This window comes from Carex rostrata, chromosome 22 (assembly GCF_964058835.1).
Source record: "Carex rostrata chromosome 22, lpCarRost1.2, whole genome shotgun sequence".
Lineage (NCBI taxonomy): Eukaryota > Viridiplantae > Streptophyta > Magnoliopsida > Poales > Cyperaceae > Carex > Carex rostrata.
Window position 1 is genome coordinate 6,004,943 of NC_135939.1, and position 11,205 is coordinate 6,016,147.

The 11,205-nt window shown below is 36.0% G+C and overlaps 2 protein-coding genes across 3 annotated transcripts; one reads left to right on the forward strand and one right to left on the reverse strand.

Moving 5' to 3' along the window:
• The first annotated feature begins 404 nt into the window (after window positions 1-404).
• On the forward strand, window positions 405-2,792 carry LOC144573997 (structural maintenance of chromosomes protein). Of its 2 annotated transcripts, none has more exons than XM_078323800.1 (5): window positions 405-1,069; window positions 1,149-1,364; window positions 1,944-2,045; window positions 2,159-2,270; window positions 2,374-2,792. In XM_078323800.1, exons 1-5 carry the CDS (start codon window positions 524-526, stop codon window positions 2,379-2,381), a joined length of 984 nt encoding a protein of 327 aa, XP_078179926.1. In that variant the 5' UTR covers window positions 405-523; the 3' UTR covers window positions 2,382-2,792. The 2 variants fall into 2 exon arrangements, with proteins under 2 accessions (XP_078179926.1, XP_078179927.1); XM_078323801.1 differs by having other exon boundaries at window positions 1,944-2,027.
• A 187-nt stretch (window positions 2,793-2,979) lies between these two features.
• On the reverse strand, window positions 2,980-9,504 carry LOC144573995 (oligopeptide transporter 3). Its single transcript, XM_078323796.1, has 6 exons — window positions 8,807-9,504; window positions 5,287-5,384; window positions 4,628-5,197; window positions 4,236-4,491; window positions 3,944-4,126; window positions 2,980-3,813 (listed from the first exon to the last, which is right to left on the reverse strand). Exons 1-6 carry the CDS (start codon window positions 9,317-9,319, stop codon window positions 3,199-3,201), a joined length of 2,235 nt encoding a protein of 744 aa, XP_078179922.1. The 5' UTR covers window positions 9,320-9,504; the 3' UTR covers window positions 2,980-3,198.
• Window positions 9,505-11,205: the final 1,701 nt, after the last annotated feature.

Consider the following 11,205-nt stretch of genomic DNA (forward strand, 5'->3'; position numbering starts at 1 on the left):
GTACCTGACGAGAGTATCTTTTACAATTAATGCATCTGGACCGTTATTTTTAAATTTATACGCATCTCTAAGCAAAATTATACTTCTCCTACGCTAGCCCGAATCCGAAAGCAGCTAAAAGTTAATCTTAAACCGTAAAGTGAGGCAAATCTTTAACGATACCTGAGAGAGGATACGGATCCTCTTCCAATTCACATCCTCCCAGGTACCTGACAAGAGAATCTTTTACAATTAGTAGATCGAAACCGTTATTTTTAATATTGCACGAATCTCAAATCAGAATTATACTGCCTATGCGCTAGCCTGAATCTCAAAGCGTCTAAGAGTTAATCTTAAACCGCAAAGTGAGGCATAACCTTTATGGTACCTGAGAGAGGATACGGATACCTAGTCTTCCCCTCTCTCCGCCTTTCCAGATCAATCATGCTTTCTTGCTTCCTCCACAACTCTTTTCCCCAGGTCACTTTGAAATTTTGAATTCAGATTTGAGAAATCCCTAAACTCTAAAAATCATCCAGTAAAAATGGCAGCTGTTAAGCCTTCCTCTCGCTATAACTCCATTGATATCCGCTCTTCATCCACCTCCGACCGATCCTCCTCCGCATCCACCTCTTCCTCCTCAAACAAGAAGAACATCAACCCCATGCCTGGATCAAAAACCCGTTACAAGCCTTCTGATCAGCTTGTCCCTGCCAGAGGAACCACCTCCCAGGCCATTGTTCGTGCCAAATCCACCACTCCACAAGGCCAGAATCTGGGGTCGCTGCTCAGAAAGCTCATTGATAAGAGATCTGTGAATCCCAAGAAGAATGGGCCTCCAGTTCTCCCCCCCAATCTGATTGAAAAGGAGATGAAAGGATCGGGGAAATCAAGTGGGAGCAACATATCTGCTCTTTCGAGGAAGCTGTTTCAGAAGGGGTCTGAAAAGAAGGCACTGACTGAGGTCAAGAGCAACACCCGCACTCTTGCCATGGTGCTTCGAAGTGAGAGGGAGCTTCTGGCTCAAAACAAAGAGTGTGAGGATGAGATCTGTGAGCTACGTCTCTTGCTTGAACAAAGAAATAACGAAGTAATCAATCAATCAAGTAAAAATGCTCTTTTCTTGTAAGAATAGAAGATTAGACGCTAATGGTGTGCATGCAATGCAGATAGAGAAATTGAAGGACCTATGTCTGAAGCAGAGAGAGGAGATAAAGGCTCTCAAGGATGCGGTACTATTCCCAGATGAGACTAACTTGCAAATGCAGGATCTGGGGAAGCAAGAGGAGGAGCTAAAACAAGCAAAGCAAGTCATTCCTTCTCTCCAGAGGGAGGTCTCCTTGCTAACTGCACACCTTCATTGCCTTGCCCTTGATCTTGCTCAGGTACCAGTCCTATTGCCGATTCAATTTCTCTCTCCAATTTGATTTGCTTATTTATTGTCATTTTGTCATGCAATTTTGCACTACATGTGTTTGATGAAATGCTCACAGACTATGGCTATCAATGGAAAGCAAAATTAACCTGATATATCCTGATCTGCAACTTTGGGAAGTGCAGTTGTTAGAATGATCAAGGAGCTGTGAAAGGGGAAACCAAATTTAACCTTTGTCCTTCCAATTTTCATTAATTAGGATGTTAACTTACTGCTGGAATTATGTACCTGATGTATCATGAAAACAATAGTTTAATTCATCCTAGAACTTCAAATGCTCATAAGATTTTAAAGGACAATAAAATAGTTATCTAAAATTCTACACATGATCTTAGTTGGAGACAGAAGTCTCTTCTGAGATTCAAAATGTAGCTTTTTGTTAGAACCAATGGTTCAAAATGGATCTCCTTAGTTCTGATTGCAGTTCAGTAAAAGAATAATTTTGTGTCGAACTTTTGTACCAATGGGTTTCTTTCTGAATACTCTTCCCTATTGTGGTTAAGAGATTATATATACAAAACTATTGTAGGTGAAGGCTGAGAAACATGGTACAAATGCATGCATTGATGAGCTTATGAGCCCTCCAAGGACCCCGATACTAAATGGCCAAGAGGTTGCTACTTACCCTTTGGTAATACCGTATTTCATTTCTTTTTTCCACCTAATGTACAATTAAAATCATCAACATTTTAGCTAATTAATATTTCTGTTGTTTACAAATTAATAAAAATTATATCTTTCCAGGACATCAGCACTTTGCACCCTGAAGTATCTGAGTATGGGAGCTCTGATGAAATGTTCCTAAAGGATTTCAACCCTTGTCTGACCCCTCGTTTTTCTAAGCAAAAGTTAAAAGGTAACTAACTATTAATGTTCTTCTATTAAGTCAATATTTCTTAGTTTATGCTTCCTAGCTTAGCTTTATGTTTTTTGGTCATACTAAAAGCTCAACCTGGCAGGGCTATGATGGCTGTAAATGAGTCTCCAAGCAGAGTATCCTCCCTGATTTGTTTAATGGGAAAACGTCAATAAGCTTTAAACCAGAGAGGATTAACTCGAGCTCATGTAAAAATACAAGTCCGGGGAAGATAGATGACCGGTAGAGAAGTTAAAAATCTGGGAAAGATAATGGCCAGTAGAAAAGTTGGTCTCACAGAACATTTTGGAGTTAGGACTTTGTAACTATATTTTGATCCATCTTGTCTTGTTTCATTTGATGTATTTCCCTCTTTTGTATTTGAATTCTGTTCCTTCTTGGAACATTATTGTTTTTGTGTTTTGAGTCGGAAAACCAACCTAGATTTACATAGGCAACTATAATGTTCAGCAATTGAGGGTAGTTTATATCTTTAACGGTTTGCCTGCATGTAGACTGAACAATATGAGAAGTTTTGCTGCTATACTAGATATGAGAAGTGAAGAACAATATTTCAGTTAACTATGGTTGGCGCAGGAACATGAGAATGAAAATACAACTTTCAGGGGAGCTGCATTTGCAGGTGACATACAACTCTATAAGTTGATGCCACAGAAAAAGTAAACTGTTGCAAAAGGCCGAAGTAGAAAAAAAGAAGGGCAACCCTTGAAAATTCTTCTCTACAAACTAAAAAACTTCTGACTCTTGAATAAATAGTTCTTGCCAAGCATACAATATTTACCCAGGCATTATAAAATCATAATGCTATATGCCTATGATATAGACTTTTAAATTCCTTGCAACACACAAGCAGATTAATCTGCTAGGATCACAACTCTATGAAGTAGAGTTAAAGAGAGTTGTATTCCTAAAAAACAGGGCAGCCCTTGACATTGATGCCTGGAGCAGTGGGGCAGGAAGCAAGAGGACAATGATCTATATCAGTGCCCCACCACTTGAGGTTATGGTTCGTGTTCTGTAAGGCAAAAAAGAGCAACACGCCCATGAATGCTGTACCGGCATCCAATGCTGCAGATAAAACATAGTTGTACTTTTTCCACCAATTCTTCCTGTACTTGAACACAAAGTAGTTGAATATTGTGCCCGTCATTAGCCAGCTAGCGATGTTGGTCGGTGTGGCAGGTGGCATTCCTGCAAACCCATATGAGATGACAGGAATGTTGATAAGAGGGATCCATTTCTTCTCTGGGAAAATCTTGCTTAGTGCCCAAATTGGAACAGGCAAAAATGCTCCTATGAGGAAGAGCCAGATCAAGTTTCTGTACAGCCCACCATGGCCGAAGAGACGTGCTGGACCTATCAACCCCCAAATCACTGAAGCATCAAATGTTACCCGATACTTGGGACAGGTCCATGGGCTGTCCGGGTGTAATCCTTCAATATCACATATGTTCTCTATGCTCTCTAACATCCACCACGCAACTGCTAGGTTTACCACCCCTGCAACTAGTGTTCCCACAAGCTGAATTGACAAGAAATTCAATAATTTGTTATACACAAAAGCAACAATGAAGCACACACACAAAAAAAAAAAAAAAAAAAAAAAAAAAAAACAGGGCAATAGAAAGAGATATAATTAAAAATTTCATTACCTGAGCAGTGTACATGCATCTGGGAGGGATCTTCATGTAGTGACCAAGCTTGAGGTCAGCGAGAAAAGAAAGGGCATGGATGGTACTTATACGACCATAAATCTTAAATAGCAGATTGGCAATTGGCTTCCCCGGTAGTATATAACCAATGATAAATTGTGCAATGATATCATATCCTGGTTGCTGCAGTAATAGCATGAAAAGAGCAGTCAAACAATGTTCATTTTGGTATATATGTACAATACTGGTAAATTAAAAAATTATAATGTGATTTTTCACTTTTCAAATATACCTGATTGGTGGTAGCTTGAATGACACCAATGGGGAGAGTGACGATGAAAGCAAGACCAAAAGCAAAAAGCATACCCCACCAAGGAAGCTGCACTTCTTTTTTCCATATGAAAGACATTAACAAGGAGAGAGCAATGCTTCCAATAAGCAAAATGAGGAACCACCACTCTGGCACCTGTTTGTACTTCTTCATCAGCTTTGCATGTATATCCAACTTTGCCGAGCCCATTGCTGACCTACTCTGCCTCCATATATCCCTTCCCAAATTAAGAAAAATACAGATAGTTCCATATATCAGTCAATGAAAATCAAATAATATCCTATGTATCAAAACTGAAAAAATATGTATACGTACTTGACCAGTAAATAAGAGAATTCAATCCTTCCACTTACATTCCATTAAAGAGAAAAACATGAGTCAGGGTTGCTGTAAACCGTGCGAATCCAGACCCGATGGAAAGTGCAAAGAGAGGGCTGAGGTACAGCTTCCCATAGCTGTTATATGCAGCCACATTCAAATCATAGTCTGGTGTCAGTATCTTGGTGGTGTCATATTTTTGCCCCGTAGTGGTAAATAGCTGATTGGAAAATATGGGAAATTTACGGGCATCAAAAGTGTTGTACTTCCAGTAGCAAATTGGGACTATGATGTATATGAACATGATGAAGCCGACTGCCACATTAACAATGGAAAACCATGGGGTGACAAGTGGGCTTCCGTGGTAGGCTGATATACCAGCCCAATCAAGGGTGAAAGCACCGACTCCGAGACCATGGTAACCTGACCCAATCTGCTGAGCAGTAATACTACGCGGCCAGACCCAACAGACCCAGGAGAAGAATGTTAAAATAGGGAACAAATAACCCGGCAAAGCATAATACGCAAAGCTTGCAGCAAGGAATGTAAGAAAGAATTGCATCCTTGTGAGTCCCTTGGACCGTGGATCTTGCTCGTGTAATGCCCTGCAACAATTAATATTACCGTTGGAATTAGAAGTTAATTATGAACAAAGGTAAAAAAACTTGTAGTGTAAAGGGAAAACGAAATTTACCTGAAAAGAGAAACCTGAGCAAGATTAGAAGGCCACCACATTTCAACAGGGTCGACAAGGTACCTGCGCAGCATACCAGCCCATCCATATCCTATTAGCTGCAATTCCAATATAACCAGTGAATATTGCACTTATATAAATAAGGCTCTTACTACATACTAACACAGAAGCCTAACTGGTTAACTGTACTAATTTTTTTTTTACTATTACCAGCAAAACAATGACTTCCAGTGGCTCTCTCTCTCTCTCTTTGTAATATACATGTGGGCATTGGGGAGTAAATTTGAGCTTGCAGCAAAATATAGAACATCTGTTTTAGGGATACAAATCTGCTACGATCCTAGTGAGTCAACAGTAATCCTGAAATCCCTGCTATTTTAAATCCAGCCGTTAAAATGTTTTGAGATGCGTGCACCATAAAATTATTGAAAAGAGTTGCTTCGAGATTATTTCCCGAAAAATTTTTGACGCCTGAATTTGGAAAAGCAGGGATTTTAGGATTACTGTTCACTCACGGAGGATTGCAGCAGATTTATTTCCCTGTTTTAGTTAAGCAATATTGCAGAAATATAAAGGATCGTCAACAAGGGTGTTTTGGAGTGTTGTAGATTCTTATAATTTCTTAAAAAAATTATAAACAAAATTCAGCCAACTGCTGAATTTTAGCGTATTTTCTTACCAGAAGTAAATCATTAGAAATTGTTGGAAGCCACATATTCAGTGACTACGATTTGCTTTTTTTAAAGGGTCCATTTTTTGTATTAAGTAAAATATTATTTAATTCTTCCAAACAATTTCTAAAGTCAATCAACTTTTTTTATGATGGAAATCCCTTAACAACAAATTAAATCAACTATTTTGACAATAAAAATCTGACAATAGCTTATAATTTGGAAATCCGACAATTATAATATAATCTAGATATTAACCTCATCATGCAAATAATAAGTGATGACATTAATACAAATTTTGTTGTCCATAAAAGAAACTTCAAATTTAGAACGGTTCATTTTTACATTATTTGATGAAATAACAAATAACATTTCTTGAAAATTGGCACCCAACTAATTTATAACAAACAACATGTATATTAGCATTTCTAATTTTAGAAATTCTTTTGACTTAATTTGAGAAAATTTTGTCAAAGTTGTTAATGAATCTTTACTTCTATTGGAAGTATTATTGGAGTAGAACTAGGGTGTTCTTAAGTTCACCAAACTTTTTGGTAAACTCAAGTCTAAAATCCATCGAATCGATTTCAAATGACAAATTCAAACCGTTGAAACCCGTCTATCTTACGAGTGATGCTTCTACATGTAAATTTTTTTAATTTTGAAATTAATTTTGCATAGAGACAAGTGGTAAAAAAAAATTCAAAAAATGAATGCATTAAAATTAATTTATTAAACTTCTAATTTTGACCGCTTGACTTTATACTAAATTAATTCAAATGTTTAAAATTTTCACATGTAGACGCATCACTCGTAAGGTAGACGGGTTTCAACAGTTCGGATTCGTCATTGGAAGCAGATTCGATAAATTTTAGACTTGAATTCACCAAAGAGCTTGGTCAGCTTAAGAACACCCTAGTTCTACTCAGTATTATTGTATTCAAGTTCTTTAAGCAAACTTTTTGCAAAGGAGATGAGGTGGGCAATTTGCGGAATCCAATTGTCATACAAAAGTTGCTTTATAAGGACAAAGAATAGCAGATAAAAAATGAGAACCAAGAATAGATTCGACCCACAAGTGAAAGGATAAGGGACCTCAAGAACATTTTATATACCAATTCTGCATTTTGAAAAAAATAAATTTAATATGTTGAATTTTAAATATTTGAAAATATGCCATCTGAAACTAAACACATGCATCAGACGGTCCTAAATGCACATGTTCAAAACTGCTTCATCATGCATCTAAAAAACGATTTTTTTAGAAACCATAAATAAAATAAAACAAAATTACCAAACCAACTTGATTGCTTTTTTTTTTTTTACAAAAACCATAAGATCCGAGACGTCATTTCAGTCTACTTTTTTTTTGACCCAATTGTCATTTCGGTCCCAGCTGTTTTCACATATTTCGATAAAAAAATGCGTTGAAAAATTGTGAAAATACCTGGAATCGAATTGCCATTTCAGTCAAAAAAAAAGTTTGGGACCAAAATAGCATTTCAGTTTTTGTAGTTTTTGTAAAAAAAAAAATAATCATATTGGTTTCATAATTTTTTTTTTAATTATGGTTTATATAAAAAATCCTAAAAAACCGAACATCATATTTTTAAATAAAAAAAATAGATTCAAAATATCAGGTTGTTTTTTCAAAAATTGAAGTTTAGATATGTATATAAAAGATTCTTTTTTTTTTATTCTGATAGAAATATATAAAAGATTCGAACCACAAACAGTGCCTCCGGGACCACCTCATCTATGATTTACCTCTTTTCTTGTTAAAAGCGATTCCCAAAATTTGTAGGACCCATGACTACTCTTTTTCTTTTGTTTTTAGACCCCTACACAGCAGTAACCCATTTTTCTTACCAATTGACCCATGTCTCTTTCAAGAAAAAAAGACTACGGGACTCAATCATTTATGAGGAAGGTTCAAATGCCTCCATGTTTTTTTGTCTCCATCTCTCTCCATCATTTTCAAAGTTCAAAATCCGAACCGCTCAATCTAACCTCCATACTAAAATATGTTTGGAGACCAAATTTTATATTTTAGAAATTTTTTTTACTATTTTTTTAGATAGGTACAAAAGTACTGTTTTTAGATGGTTCAGATTTACTGATTTTGTACCTATCTAAGAAAATAGTAAAAAAATTTCTAAAAATATAAAATTTGGTCTCCAAATATATTTTAGTATAGAGGTTAGGTTGAGCGGTTCGGATCGACTATTTGAACTTTCAAAATGATATAGAGAGATGTTAGCACAAAAACATGGAGGCATTTGAACCCTCTCATCATTTATTTATATATACGCGTGTAGTCAACAAGAAAAGAGTATGTGGTATGAAATACACTTTCTAAATACACCACCAGAACCACATGGCAGCTCCTGCCAGGTTATCAAAAAAAAAATACACCACCAGAACAATACAGAGGACCCAATACACAGTTCAATAAATCTAAAAATAATAATACGAAGAGGGATCAACTTAAATCTTTTTTTAGTGACACTGACTTACTATTTAGTAACACCAACTTAACTAATTTTATATTTTATTGAATTTTTTACTATTTATTAAGTATTTTACAAAATTGTTATTTTCAGACAATTAAATCTTTGTACCCATCTTAATAAATAATAAAAAACTTTAGAAAAGTAAAAAATATAAACTTTGATCAGTAAATACATTTTAATATATTTATCATGTTGAATAGTTTGAATCGACTATTTAGACTTTAATATCATGAACAACAACCCACAGATTCTAACATTTTGTATTTTGAAAAAAAAAAAAAAAAAATTAAAAATTAAATTAAAAAAAAAAACACAGAGCAAAGATAAAAGGGTAACCTGAGTGGTAAGAACGATGAGAAGGCCACAGAGAAAACTGAGGGACTGCTTATAGTATGCCTTCATAACAGTAATAGCCCCAATTGAGTAGGCGTCTCCGCCTCCGAATGACACCCCGCAATTGGCGAAAATCGTGACGATGACGTGCTCCTTGATGTTAAACGGTCCCGGATTGAGGCTGAAGCTCCAGCGGCCACCGAACAGCTTGACCTCCTTTGTGGGGAGCACCGAGGCCATGAAGCGGCCGATAGGAAGCACCGCAATCTGCATGAGGATGCCGGAGATGGTGAGAGGTTGCGTACGGTAGGTGAAGAAGGTGTTGAGGAATATGAGCAGGATACAGGACGACAGGCCCAGAAACCAGGCCCGGAATGTCATGACCGGCATCGAAGGGTCGTCTGTCTCCGGCACCACCAGCGCCACTTCCTCCACTGGACATCTTTCGCATTCTGTCTCTGAATCGCTAGCGCTTGCCTTCTTTACCGATGGCTTTTCATCTTCCTTTGTCGCCATCCTCTCGATCTCTTTCTCACTGTCACTTGCTGCGTTTGGAACTCAGAAAGAAAGAGAGGAGCTGAGAAGGAAAAGGTCTAGCGGTTTGGTGGGCGCTCACACATCATTTATAGGAAAGATCCAATGAATGGCACTGACGACTGTTGAGTGAGGAGGACTCTGCAGGAGACAAGAAGAGGATAATTTCGACCTAAGTCCTGATCCTCTGTTTCCGTTCTCCTGTTGTCACTGGTGTGGTTCGATTGCTCAGATACCTGAATTATACCCGTTTAATTCTTTTTTGGGGTGATGCTGAACCGAACACCGAATTATTTGGTTGACCAAACTTTGACAGAATTAAACCCGAATAATTCCCGAATTTTACGAATTATTCACGAATTTCTCCTGAATTTTTCCAAGAACAATTATTTTTTTGATTTTTTATTTTTTTGCTCCCTTGCAGGACTGAGATTTCTGATCCGGATAATTCCGAATCATTCCCGAATTATACCCGAATCACAAATTTTTGATCTCGCCGAACAGAACCCGAATAATTCATTTGTCACTATGGTAACAATCATAGTCACAAATGAATTATTCGGGTTCGGTTCGGCGATGTCAAAAATTCGTGATTCGGAAATAATTCGGGTATAATTCAGAAATAATTAATAACTATTCGGATCAGATATCTCAGTTTTGCAAGATAGCAGAAAAAAAAAATATTGTTCTCGGAAAAATTTGAGAAAAAATCGCGAATAATTCGTAAAATGCCTGAAAAATTCATAAAATTCGTAAATTATTCGGGTTTATTTTGGTCAACCGAATAATTCGGCTTTCGGTTCGGCATCACCAAAAAAACTAATTATTTGGGTTTAATCGCAAATCTGGTGTCTATGATAGTAACAATTAATATACACAAATAATTCGCTTTATTCGTTTTTTTGACATTTCCGAAACCGAACTCCGAATAAAACGCAAAAAAACTTATAATACATTTTACTCACAAATAAAACACGAATCCCGAATTATTTCCGAACCCGAACTATTCATTTGTCACTATGCTCAGACTCCTATATGTCGATATCTGACAAATCGTCATGATATGTTTTTGTTTTAGTAATTCAAAACCTCATTTATAAATAATAACTTTTGTTATATTATTTTTTATTTACTGAAAAGAATAATAATTTTACTACTATTATTTTAGTTTTTCATCCATTCTGACGATTTATTTCACAGAAAATCCACCATCTTTCATCCGTTAGCTTTTCGGATTTTTTGGTGGAATAGAGTTGTGAGTTGTGACTACTGACCAGTGAAAGAACAAAAAATGCACTTTTTGTTTTTTGGTTTTTTTGGGGTTATAAGCTTTCGGAAAATTTTGGATAATTAAAAAAAATAATCAAAATAAATTAAGTTAAAACAGTATATATGATCTGAATAGTGTACAAAACATTTTCTTTAAAAGTGTACTTATCGTCTATATTGTAACAAACATTATCATTTTTATTGTGTAAGATTTATAAGGAAATAAATCTGCTGTGCTTAAGAATCACAGCATCCTGTTATTTCAAATTCATCTCTCTATTTTTTGGAATGAACTAATTTTAAAGACAGTTATTTTTTATGTACAAATCTCAAAACATATGAAGAGATAGATGTGGAATAACAGGACCTGTGATTCTCAAAGAATATATCACAACAAAAATGAGACACTTTTCGCAAGGATAAAAAAAGTAACTTTTTGCGATAGACTACTCTCATTGTTCAATTTTTTTTTTGCGACAGACTACCATCATAAATGCGTTTTTTTTTCTCGCAAAAAGTGTCTACTTTTTATAACGTAATCAAGATAATTTATAAAAGCGGCTGATAATAACTTCATAATATTCGGCAATTAATTGAAA